General features: G+C 38.9%; 1 protein-coding gene across 2 annotated transcripts in view; it reads left to right on the top strand.

The window, feature by feature from the left end:
- Nucleotides 1-12,511, top strand: part of col5a1 (procollagen, type V, alpha 1) — a 119,407-nt gene that overhangs the window by 84,403 nt on the left and 22,493 nt on the right. For both annotated transcript variants that reach the window (XM_074689819.1, XM_074689818.1), the window contains exons 31-44: nt 2,034-2,087; nt 2,665-2,718; nt 3,449-3,493; nt 3,665-3,718; nt 3,805-3,849; nt 5,256-5,309; nt 5,404-5,457; nt 5,548-5,601; nt 6,143-6,250; nt 6,354-6,443; nt 6,999-7,052; nt 7,302-7,409; nt 7,515-7,622; nt 10,788-10,841. In XM_074689819.1, coding sequence (XP_074545920.1) covers nt 2,034-2,087; nt 2,665-2,718; nt 3,449-3,493; nt 3,665-3,718; nt 3,805-3,849; nt 5,256-5,309; nt 5,404-5,457; nt 5,548-5,601; nt 6,143-6,250; nt 6,354-6,443; nt 6,999-7,052; nt 7,302-7,409; nt 7,515-7,622; nt 10,788-10,841 — 936 coding nt within the window. The remainder of the gene's footprint in view (nt 1-2,033; nt 2,088-2,664; nt 2,719-3,448; nt 3,494-3,664; nt 3,719-3,804; nt 3,850-5,255; nt 5,310-5,403; nt 5,458-5,547; nt 5,602-6,142; nt 6,251-6,353; nt 6,444-6,998; nt 7,053-7,301; nt 7,410-7,514; nt 7,623-10,787; nt 10,842-12,511) is intronic.

Raw genomic sequence — 12,511 nt, 5'->3', positions numbered from 1 at the left:
GAGGTAACAGCTGAGTCATCTGCATATTAAATTAGTGTCAGCACAGCAGCCGTCTCCAGATGAGCTGGTTTTAATAAAGGCCCTGTGTTCAGATGATGCATGCTCATAATTGAATGTAGTTAAACAACTTGAACAAGACTAACATCCTCTTTGTTTACATTGTCACAGCAGAAAAACTGTAGTCACATGTGAGCCAGATGCGGCCGACTTGTTTTACATTAAGCTTGGCTGGGTGCTCATTAGGAGAAGACAGAGCAGGAATTCTCCGGGTGGATTATCTTTTTTGCAGCTCCAATAACCAGAGAAATTAGATGTATCATGTGCAGAAGTGAAGTACTCCCAGGGTCTGTTGTCACAAAATGCAGAACTTGACATAATTAATCAGAAAGAGACACTTTGGTGTCTGTAAAAACAGGACTAAAGAGATGATCCTGAAGCTATGATAAAACAATGGACAGAACAACAGCTGTAAAGATAAAGATAAAATATACTTTATTCATCCCCGAAGGGAAATTCATGTACTGAGTGAAGCCAAAACACTTCCGCTACCCTTGGTGACTAGATGCTAAAAGGGTCTTGTAGCCTACTTTCACCATTGTAACAGATGAAATATGGGTCAAAGCAGTTAGCTGCAGCGTTCTGCAACAGGTTAGTGCTCAGTGAGTTGGTGTTTAGGCTTCACGTCTCAAAAATCGGAAGAAGTGGAGGCCCACTGTCCATGTTAACAAACGGCCAATGATTTTAACCAAAGTAGAGACTAATTTTAAAGGTATCTACATCTCTTCCAAGTCTGTTTTTTTTTATTAACCAGCTTTAATCTGTTGTCAAATCAATTTTATTTGGTTTTTAACTTTTGATTTAAAGTAACAAGCAGATATGTCAGTTATATAAACCACACAGGATCATGACTCAACAAAACTGAGAGGAGAAGAGTAAGATATGAATCTAGAAAAATAAAGGAATAAATATAAATAAAAAAATTATAAAAATGTAAATAGATTCTAGAAATATAATAAAAATAAATGAATTAATTAATCATTAAATTAAATAAAAAATGATATTATAATAAATATAATAATAAATTAATTAGATAAATATGATAAAAACAATTAATTAATCAATTAATTAAAATAAAACATAATAAATACATAAAAAATATGATAAGTATAATAAAGATAAGTTAATTAGTTAATCAGTAAATTAAAACAAATAAAAAAATGTTAAAAAAAAGAAGACACAAAGCTCTTGCTGCTCCTATTTCTTGTGTGGTTTATTGAAATAGGAAATAGCCCATTTTGCTTAGAATAAGTGCGAAATGGCTCATTTGAATTTTTATTTAAAAACAACAACAACAAACAGAGAGCTTTGGAATATGACGATTTGTTTTCTGTTTGGTTTATTTTCACATTCTGCAAAACTGGCAATCCTCACATGAATCAAACCCTCCCCCCGTGTTTCCTTTGAAAATTTTGGAATTTTAATTTCCTGCCAAGAAAAATCATAAAAAGTCTCAATATCCTTTTAGCTTTAGCTCTTTAAAACGCCTCCTGTGGACTAGTCTGTTCCTTTTTTTTTCTTGTCTTATACATTTGGAAGAGGTGTCACAAAGTGTCACCCTGCTTTCTTTTAACAGCCAAAGATCTTATGTCTTGAAATGTTTAAAAGGCTGCTGGTTTTAATCTTATATATAACAAGCAAAAAACTCCTTGTAGTAACTTTAAAATAAAGAGATCAACAGGTTGGACCTTGGAAAAATCAGAAATTGGAAGATTTCAGTTGTGCATTTCAACTTGTATCATGATTTATGAGTGATATCCTATCTGCATGTCCTATCTACACTCCCTCACCAGCTTCATTTTCATATCTACTGTTCTTTTCTATCAAAAGAGGCAAAAGCCCAAAAACAAACCTTCAAAAGACTCAAAAACGGCTTCCACACTTTTGGGATTTCTGACTCTGTTATGATCTCTTTGTTCCTTTAATCTGTCTGTCATGATTATTCCAAAATCAAATGTTGCTTTTGTCCTTCTCAGGGTAAACTCGGTGTCCCAGGATTGCCAGGATACCCAGGAAGACAAGGACCAAAGGTAATTGCACAGACCCAAATGCATCCATGTGTAGAGTCCTTTAGATAGGTCTGTTTGGATTAGTTTGGCTGAAAATGCTTGTGTTATTCATGTGTTTGTTAAGAGTCAGATAAAGCAGATCCTTTTACTAAATGATAATTCTGTTAGTTTGCTGATTTCATAAAGGAGTTACGATGAAAGCATCCTGATGTCGCAGGCTAAATGTTTTGCCAAAGTGTCACTACAGACACAATCTGTGTTCAGAGAGAATAACAAATTGAGACATCTGCATGTGAGGGCTGAGTCTCTGAGCTATTTATCGATGGCTCACCCTTTAGCCTCTGTGATACAAAGCCACAGTCTGACAGCCGGACATGCTTGAAGCTCTCTGATCAAAGAGACGGGGATTTGAATATGCAGTTTGTTGTTCAGCCTTCACCATCTGATATGACAGCAATAAAACACTGCTTTTATTTACGGTGCACTCAATTCCCCAGCTGCATTTAATATGCTCGCTGGTATCTCAGGGAATAAACAAGGGATATAATATTTAAAGTTTGCCTCTGGAATGATTTATTGCCTTGTTTGTTGCACACAGGGATCTCAGGGTTTCCAAGGTTTCCCAGGCGCCAACGGAGAGAAAGGAACACGGGTACGTCAGTAGACTTTGTATTACTCCTCTTATTCCAAGAGTTGGATCAATAGTTGGGGATTGAAGGAGACGGGCGTCAGAGTTATCAACCTGGAGGAAGTTTCGTGGCTGGAAAGCAGAATATTCCCACCAAGGACAGAAAGACGATTGCGTTTCAGCTTTGTTACTGCTAGCACAACTCATTCTGAAAGGCAAAGTGTTATTTATCACTTTGTGCTACTAGGGCCATGTTTCATTTTCTTTGTTTAAGGAATGGCCCATTAGGTTGCTTGCAAGAGTAATGGTTTTTCAGCACGAATGGAGCAGGGCAAATAAAGCTTTTCATCTTCACAAAACATTTGTGAAGTATACGCGACCCAGCTCCCCCACCGAACGGGAACGCAGAGCCATCAACAAAGTTTCACAACAATTCTTTGGAATTTAATTTGAGATGTAATTGTTTTCCTCATTAACTTTATATGCAGCCACTGCAATCATAGTATTTATATGATATGATAAATGCTGATGGGTATCACGAAACAAGAGCTAATTCCTAATCAATGATGAATGATGATCGCTCAGCCCCTAAAGGATCAGACTCTGGTGAAATGTGTTTGCAAATGCTACCGTCTGCTGGCATTAGGTTCCTTCTTGTAGAGGATGCAGCCTCTTAATCATGCCACTCCTTTGATCATTGTGTGTGTGTGTGTGTGTGTGTGTGTGTGTGTGTGTGTGTTCCTCGTGCCCACAGGGAACAGCAGGAAAGCCTGGCCCACGCGGACAGAGAGGACCGACGGTGAGTCTTACTCAGCAGACTCATGCTAGAGTGCAGATGGCCAGTTTGGCACTTGAGTGGACGTGGAGGTTCGACCTGAGCGTGCTCGGGGGAACTCTCGCTGATTCAGTCGTGAAGGTGACAAATGTCTCCAAGACTGTAACCGTTTTTTTTTTTTTTCTTCGATTCCAGGGCCCTCGTGGAGAGAGGGGACCAAGAGGACCAACAGGGAAAGCAGGACCAAAGGTGCTGAGAATAATCTGCTTTAAACACCACTTTTTTTGTTGCATGTTGTACAAGTTGACTAATTATCTTTAATTTTGTCTCTACAGGGTAACTCAGGAAATGACGGCCCACCTGGACCTCCTGGTGAAAGGGTATGTATCAAGAAAGCAAACATCTGATGATATGTGATGAATCCAGTGAAGACCATTGTTGGGCAAATTACTTTAAAAAAGTTATTAGTTATAGTTACTCGTTACTTACCCAAAGAAGGAATCCAATTACTCCTTCATAAATATAAGAAAAACCTTCAATTTTGCAAAAGAAGTCAGTAATGTTCACATTGATGACGTTGAAGTGGTTTCTGTACTTCCATCTTGAAAACACCAGTTTGAACCCAACAGACTACTCCAGACTTGTAATTTCTCCAGATTAACCCTTTAAGAACAGTACCATCATACCTAGTATTTTTGAAAGTCAAAACAAGCTGGCTACTTGTGCCTTTCATTCAAACCTCAAAAAGCATCCACCCCTTTCCCTGGAGTTGGTTTGATCCAAAGTTGCTGCATGAGATCCTCTCTGACTGAGGTTACACAGACGCTCACAGGTAGCTGTGTGATATTTGTTGCTGAAAAGTTGACTTTTGCATCAGCTCTTTGTTAAAGACTCATCATTACTTGTGTGTTTGACGCTTTTCCCAACGTGTTTTTTTGAAGCTCCTCTCTTGTGCCTGGCTAAACAAGCCGCATTTAACTGTTGATAACGGCGATATTACTTTTGAAATAGTAATCAAATAGATTACCTGTTACTGGAAGAAGTATCAGCATTAATAACGCCATTAGATTTAACAGCATTATTCCCAACACTAGTGAAGACATACAAAAAACTGCACTTCCAGGAGTGTCCACTTGAGGCAGAAAACTAATCAGAGTCCAATTGGAAATTCCCATTGTTCTAACAGAATTGACTTGTTTCCTTCCATTTTCACCTCAGTTTTATGCAGGATATATTTTACTTTAATGGTTTTTATTTTATTGAAGCTAAGAGTTATTTACATTTAGGTATAATCAGGGGCATGGCTTATTTTATGAACAGCTGAGCATGCTAACATTAGCTAACGGATCTTGATGAAATTCTCAGGAAATGTTCAAAATGGGATAAGGAGGAAGTGATTATATTTTGGAGGTGATCAGGATCACCGTCTGGATCCAGGACGTTTTTTAAAGGATTCTTTATCATTGTGAGATAGGGCTGTTTTCATCATATGTGTATACAACTCCACCATAAATGGTCGGATTGCTTTGCAAAACAATACAAGACAAGGTCACCATAATTTCTGACAGATGTAAAAGTACGATCCAGATCCTGGCCATATTCTGGATACTAAGATCTGGAATATGAAATATGGACTGGGTCATCATAATTTTCAATACTCAGGAACAAATTATCGTACAAACCTGCAGCTAAAACCAAATTGCAGCAGGTCTAAGTGCTTTTCTAGTATTGTATTTTTTTTAATCTTGAAAGGTTACTTCAGGAAATTTCTTGCTCTTTGTTTCAGGGTCTGCCAGGACCTCAGGGACCAACAGGTTTCCCAGGACCCAAAGGCCCTCCTGTGAGTCCAACCTCACCCATTAAACCTTAAATTTTGTACAGTTTTCTGTTCTGTTCCCTTAAATTTACGTCTTTCTGCTTGTTTTTAATCTCAGGGACCTGCAGGAAAAGACGGCCTGCCTGGACATCCTGGACAGAGAGGAGAGACGGTGAGTAATGAAGTCTGATTACTCATCTCTTGATCTGAATTCCAAAGAGACCTTATGCTACATTTTAGCTGCTTCTTTTCTGTCTCTTAGGGTTTCCAAGGAAAGACTGGACCACCTGGACCTCCAGGTGTTGTTGGACCCCAGGTGAGTCAGTATCCTCACTTATCTGTGTTATTGATGATGATTTGACTTGATTTAGTCGCTCAAGTTGCAAAGACTCACCAGCAGAAACCTGAAGTTTATGTAATCTTGGAAATTCACTAGTCTTACGATTTGGAAGCAAAAGCTCTTTTGTCCTCATACCTGTGTCACGAGCCGTGACTTGAGTGTTGTTTACCCTCCGTCATATCAGCAACCAGCTCTTCATCCATTATGCAAAACGATTTAACAGACCTTCTCTCCCAGCTGCTGTACTAACGCCAGCTGAGAGCATTGATAAGAACGAAATGGCGTGTGCCCTTAATGACTAGTTAGCCTCCCACGCAGCAAATGCTCAGCTTCTCCTCGCCATGTTTTGCAAAAGACGGAGAAATTGTGACAACGTCTTTGTATCAAATCCGCTGAATCTGCTCACAGTTTTCCTCTCGGTGGAGTTTGGCTTCTTCACACCTCCTCTGCCACTTGGATTCGTGCTGCAGCCTGATTTTTTGTTGTGTGTTTGCTCCTTTCAATTGTGAAATTGTAGGGACCAACAGGTGAGACTGGACCAATGGGAGATCGAGGCCACCCAGGACCCCCAGGTCCACCTGGAGAGCAGGGTCTACCTGGAGCTGCAGGGAAAGAAGGAGCTAAGGTGAATACTTGATCATACTCTGTTTTTTTTCCCATCCAACTTGATTTTTGTTCAGACCTATCGCTGCATTCAGTGGATTAATGGTTTTGCTTTCAACCAACAGGGCGACCCTGGTCCCGCTGGCCCAGCTGGTAAAGATGGTCCCCCTGGGCCTAGAGGTTTCCCCGGAGAAAGAGGCCTACCTGGCCCTGTGGTGAGCGCTGCCTTCTGCTCAGTAGAAGAGCATCACACAAATTCAATATCTCTCACAGCTTGCTTATTGCATAATAGTTCTGGGCTATTAAATCGACTGTGGTGAACTTCAAGAATCAGACTCGATATGAGATCCCTTAGTGGGCTTCAGAACAGGAACAGCGTGCTCCAGGCTGCTTATTTTTTTAATTTTTAATGTTTTATTCCAACTTGACAAAGTCGTGTCCTGGTTGTTATGCAATTCACGTTATTTACTTCCCGCTCGCTGGTTGGAAACGGCAGAAACAGCTTTTTGTTTAACTCCAGGATGCATAAATAATGCCGTACACCTGTTCATTTGTTATGTAAAGTGGATCTGAAGCTCTGTTTTGTTTTTTTTTTTTGGTGTAAACTGCTATCCTCATCTGCTCTCAGCCTCCACTTTAGGGAGCTATAGGAGGTTTTCCACCTCACGCTGAGCCTGTTTGAAGATAGCGAGTCCACTGAAAGGCAGGAAGTGTGCTTCTCCAGCAGATGTGTTTGTTTTCTGAAGCCTTGGTTTTATTCTGTTCCACAGGGGGCTCACGGTCTGAAAGGAAATGAGGGTCCTCACGGCCCACCTGGCCCTGCTGTGAGTACAATTTACAGCATCCACATCTTCAGTTTGTGGCGCTCACTCCCTCCTCTTACATTCTGCTTTCTCCGTCTCCGTCTCTGGAGCTGCCTTCATAGTAAAGTTCCCACCTTCAGCTGTTAGCAGCTCTTACATAACGTAACGACATGCTCAGTTTGTTGTTATATAAGAGTCTAATTAATGTGCATGTTGTGATGATTTTACCCTCATGTTTTCTGTTTTCACTAACATGACTCTGCCATGTAGGGTTCTCCTGGAGAGCGTGGTCCCGCTGGCCCTGCTGGACCTACAGGCCTCCCTGGTCGCCCTGGCCCTCAAGGCCCCCCAGGCCCTGCTGGAGAGAAAGGCGGACCGGTAAGACTGTCGCATTGTTGAAATTTTGCTGAAATTACTTGAGATAAACTGGAAATAGATAAATATTTGTGTTATTTTGTTGTTGTGTGAATAAAAACACTCTAGGGAGAGAAAGGACCTCAAGGCCCAGCTGGAAGAGACGGTATTCAGGGACCTGTGGGTCTGCCAGGACCTGGAGGACCTCCTGGACCACCTGGAGAAGATGGAGACAAGGTGAGTCATATAATAAATGAAATCTTATCAACTTTTTTGTCTTATTTTAAGTTAAAAAAATGTCTCATTACACTTAAAATGAGCCACATTCATCTTATCAGTCCAGAGAAATGTCTTCTTTCAAGTTATTTCAAGACAAAAATCAGGTCTGAATTACTTATAACAAGAAAAAAAATCTGCCAATGGAATAAGACAAAAATACTGAAAATCAGACAAAAACACTTGCTAAAATGTCATTTTTTTGCAGCGTAGAGGTGATGAGAAATACCGTAATGACCAGAATATAACACAAGGTTCTTAGTTATTTGGCTTTCTTGATGCCAGTGTTCAGTCAGTAGACAATACCACTCATCTGTAAAGAGAGTAGAACCCTCACAGCTGAGGCCAGCTGCCACTCACAACCTCAGCTTCAGAGAGATGAAAGTTATTCATCGAGTGAGATGGAGCTATGACGACTAGAGCAGAGAAGATGCTGAAAATCTGTCAAGTTTTGAGGAGATGGTAAAACACAAAACAAATAAATTATGTATGGTCATGTCTGAGCTGATACAGTGGGCTAGTAGCAAATAAAGCAGAGCAGCTGTCCCCAACCTTTTTGCGCCATGGACCAGTTTAATGTCAGACAATGTTTTCACGGACCGGCTCTTCTTCTGTGTCCTCACTGGCTCTTTTACCCTGACTAAAGAAACTTTCCAAAGATGTTTGTTTTTGTCCATTTTGCTAGCGTCAAGAATGAGTCATTGATAGGTATGATGGAGAGAATCATTCATTTTTTCAAAATGATAATAATTCAATCTGAAATAATGTAAGTTGAGTATTCTCTATCTGTGGCCCGGTACCAATTGAGCCATGGACCAATACCCGTTTACAGCCCTTGGGTCGGGGACCACCGAATTAGAGGATGTTTTTATTTTAATTGTATTTATACATTATAAAGTGATCCAAAAGATTTTTAAAAAATATGACAAAGATTCTTTTTTTTTTTAATCAATTTTTTTTGTAACATTTAAAAACAATAAAATTAAATGAAAATATATGTGATAATAATGATAGAAAAACAGAGAAAAAACAATGAAATAATAAATAAATAAATAAATGTATAAATAAAAAGTAAACTTATAATAAATAAATAAAATATAGATACATTAAAAATATTTTTTCAAAAAGATAAATAAAAGTGATTGATCATTTACAGAGTCAAACAATAGCAACAAAAAGAAAAAAGGAAAAAAAAAAAAAAGGGGGGGGGGCAGAGAACCATAACCCCATCTAAAACCCATCCATTCCCTGGAACCAGAACTCCAAACTCCAGTAGCAAGTTACCAAGTACACACTCTCCAAATACATCAAAACCCATGCTGGGAAGGAAAGCAAGTGTGGGGTAGGGATGGGTACTAAATTAGGTACTTTTAAAGGTACCGACCAAATTCTGTCAAAAGTACCTGGTACCAATTCATGTAAAATCAAAAGGTACCATGTTAAGGTACCAAAATGCATCCCTGTGACTGTGAGGGAGTAAGAGAGTAGGCAATTTTCCAAGCTGAAAATGAACGCAGCATTGCAAGGTTATATATTGAACATTTTATTGTAAAACAAACTGATATTTTTTACCATATAAACACAAAAAAGTACTGAAAATTAGTACCATTAAGTACCAGTACGGATTCCCACCTGGCAATTGGTATCGTATCATTCAAATGTTCAAATGTGGGGGTGTCCATCATTTGGCGATTCGTTTTCTTCCCGCCCTAAGTCCAGCCAACACTGCTCTTCTCTTGGCAAGAGACAAGCTCAGTTTTGAAGTTAGTCAAAATAAATACAACAGGCAAAAAAGGCAAATTAATCTTAAACAACTTGCAGAGGTTGAAGGCAACTATCTTCTAAAACTTGGACACTGGCGCACACTCCCAGTGCATGTGAGAAAAAGTACAAGTCCCTTGGTAAGAACAGAGTGCATTTAGGGTTATTATTAACTGATGTCAACCCATACTATATCCCACTCAAATGTAGGAAAAAGTTACAGTTATCTTTTAATCAGGATTGTTTTATATTCAAACCTTTACCGTGTAATGAACTCTTCAAAGTGCATTAAAACCTCCAGTCTTTGAGCTCCCTGCATCACACACAAACACACTCCAGTTCATGCACTTCCCCACCTCACAAAGACACAAACTTTACAGCAGAGATCTGAAGCAGATACCCTCTGGTCTCCCTCCCTGTGACCTTAAACGCTCTGAGGGGAATTTGTCTGACAGCGCTTGCATCGATCAGCGGATCTTTAAAAGGTGAACCTGCCTTGTTTCAGCTTTGTACTCTTCCGCGCAAACAGTGAGAGGAGAGGAGGAAGAGGAGGGGAGGTATTTTGTGGCAGTGACAGAATGTGTGAAAGTGACCCTTTAGTATTCACAGGCAAGAACAACTTCTCATCGCACTCTGAAAACATTCACGGGAAGATCGGCTACAGAGATACTCGGAGGATAATCTCTCAGCCTTTGAAGAGCGCCTCAGTTCTTAACGGGCCTTACAACAGTCCCTGTGGTGCAGGCGGACACAGAGAATACAGAGGGGTATTTGATATGTAGATGAAAAAAAGGATCTCGCAAGCTAATGTTTACACACACGCTCTCATTATGAGTGCCGTCCACGGGGAGAGAAGTACCCCAGGCATTTGTTTAAGACGGTAAAACTGCAGCACAAAGACGCATTGTCTGACTCAAACCAAATAGTAAATGCCTCCGGCAGTTATTAACATTATTTCTGCAAACACCCACAGCACATCCAGGCTGTGAAAGAAAGGTGTAAGGTTCTTCTCTTTGGGACTGATGGTGCAGACAGGCGGAGATGGGGACTTGATATCTGGCTCGTTTTGGCGCGTCGTAGCACCAGTGACTCATCCGTATAAGCCCCTTCTTTAGATGTGGATTACATTTGCCATTATTCTTCACAAAAGAGGGATGTAATAGAAAAACTAAGTGACATATTTTTTCATTAAAGTGACTCCTCTAAAGGTGTTATATGGTTTTTGCTTGAGGATCCACTTTTTATGGTGCCACTGATGTGTAGGGTTCTCTTCTCCATTATTCGTCACATTTTTATCTGCTCCTCTTTTTCTGTTGTGGTGGATTTTGTCCAGGTTTTTCACTGGGATCATTTTTTGTTTTGCAGGGAGAGCTTGGAGAGCCTGGCCAGAAAGGAAGCAAGGGTGACAAAGGAGAACATGTAAGTTGTTTTTTTTTTCATCTAAAAATATCAAGAATATTAATTTTCTTGCCATTTTCACTGTATATTTTTTTCAGATGTATATTTCATTTCCTGTTTTTATCTGTACTGCTTTCACATTCTTCTTGAGAAAAGAAAAAAAAAAGATTATGAGTCATGTTTTTTAATCAGAGCTGCAAACTTGTGTTAGTTCTGCCATCTGTTTCTTCTGTTTTTATGCTCCTATTGTTAAATATTTTGAACGTGCTGTTTGTCACTGAGTTAAATCTCATGAGGATGTTTCAGTTTGTTATGAAACAGACTGAAATCAATTTTAATGCCTCTTTATGACTGGAAAAAGCAAACAAGAGAAGCTTCAAAGGTTCACTTCTGTGCTTACTCCATTGTAAAACAATTGGGGTTTTTATTGGCATGGTTACTTTTAAATTGTATTATTTTCAGCATTAATATGACAAATGTCCTCTAAAGCTGGGATGATATGCTATTCTCCCAATTTGATTCTTTTACGATTTCGATTTATATTGCAATTCTCCAATATTTCTGATTTTTGCCTTTTTTTTTCTTTTGTTTGCTTTTTTAACACCAGACCAAGTGAAAAGTTAAATGTTGAAGATGATGTCTACAGACTATATTAGGAGCCATATTTTCCCAAAAAATGAACATCACATGTCAGTCCGTTTTTAGGATTTATTCATTTTTGGGGATCTGACATCTCAACCTTTATCTAACCCAGCTTATGAAAAAAGACTAAAATAAAGGATAAAAAAATTAATAAAAATATAAATAAATAATAATAATAATAATAATAATAATAATAATAATAATAATAACAATAATAATAATAACAATAATAATAAACTAAAAATCACAATTTAAAAAAAATCTCTATACTATGATACCATTTTTTTCTCCTACCCCTAACGTCATCCCAGACCACCATATTTAGTCATATAAATATTGTCAACAGGCTTTCTGAAATGATAAAAAGCTTGTTGAAATGTCATGAATTCTTCTGTAATTTTCTTTTTTGCCTCCTGGAAGTTAGTGGTTTTTGAGCTACAAGACTTCCACTTGAAAATGATGTAATGTATTTCTGATGAATGAGATCTTTAAGCTCCTGTGAGGAGTTTTTAGCTTGTTATGAACAAGCGGCAACCCACGACGAGCGGCCCGTAGCAGTACTTGAAGCCCCTGTCACTTCCAATATGGCCGCGATGGCCGATCTGCTTCAAAAGTCTGTTTCAGGAACAGATGGGTGACGTCGGGGAGACTATGTCCATTCATTATACAGTCTATGGTCATGAAACTGAAGATATGAATACTGCTTGTCTTCATCTGACCTGTAAAAGCGGTCAAGACCATCAGTAAACAAAAACACTCATTACTTAAAGTTACTTTTATATGGTTCTTTTAAAAGCCAATAACCTCTAGTGCAGGGTCAGCTTCCAACTGTAAGCTTCTACATGAATGTCAGATTTATCTGTTAAAATAAAGCAGCATTCTCATTTTTTGAAATTTACAACTAATGAATGTACTAGGACAAAATTAGCCAAGATGTACGATGTACTGCTTTATCCACAGGGGGCGCCAAATAGGCATTCACCTAGAAATCCTCACAGGAGCTTTAAGGCTAAGCAAACCAAATGTGTTCATAGGTTCAAGGAATTTAA

Source organism: Halichoeres trimaculatus, unplaced genomic scaffold, assembly GCF_033239565.1.
Source record: "Halichoeres trimaculatus isolate MK-OKI-2021-1 unplaced genomic scaffold, fHalTri1.1 fHalTri1_scaffold_16, whole genome shotgun sequence".
NCBI classification, from domain to species: domain Eukaryota; kingdom Metazoa; phylum Chordata; class Actinopteri; order Labriformes; family Labridae; genus Halichoeres; species Halichoeres trimaculatus.
Note: the sequence above shows the minus strand (reverse complement) of the source record. Positions and strands in the feature narration are given on the sequence as shown.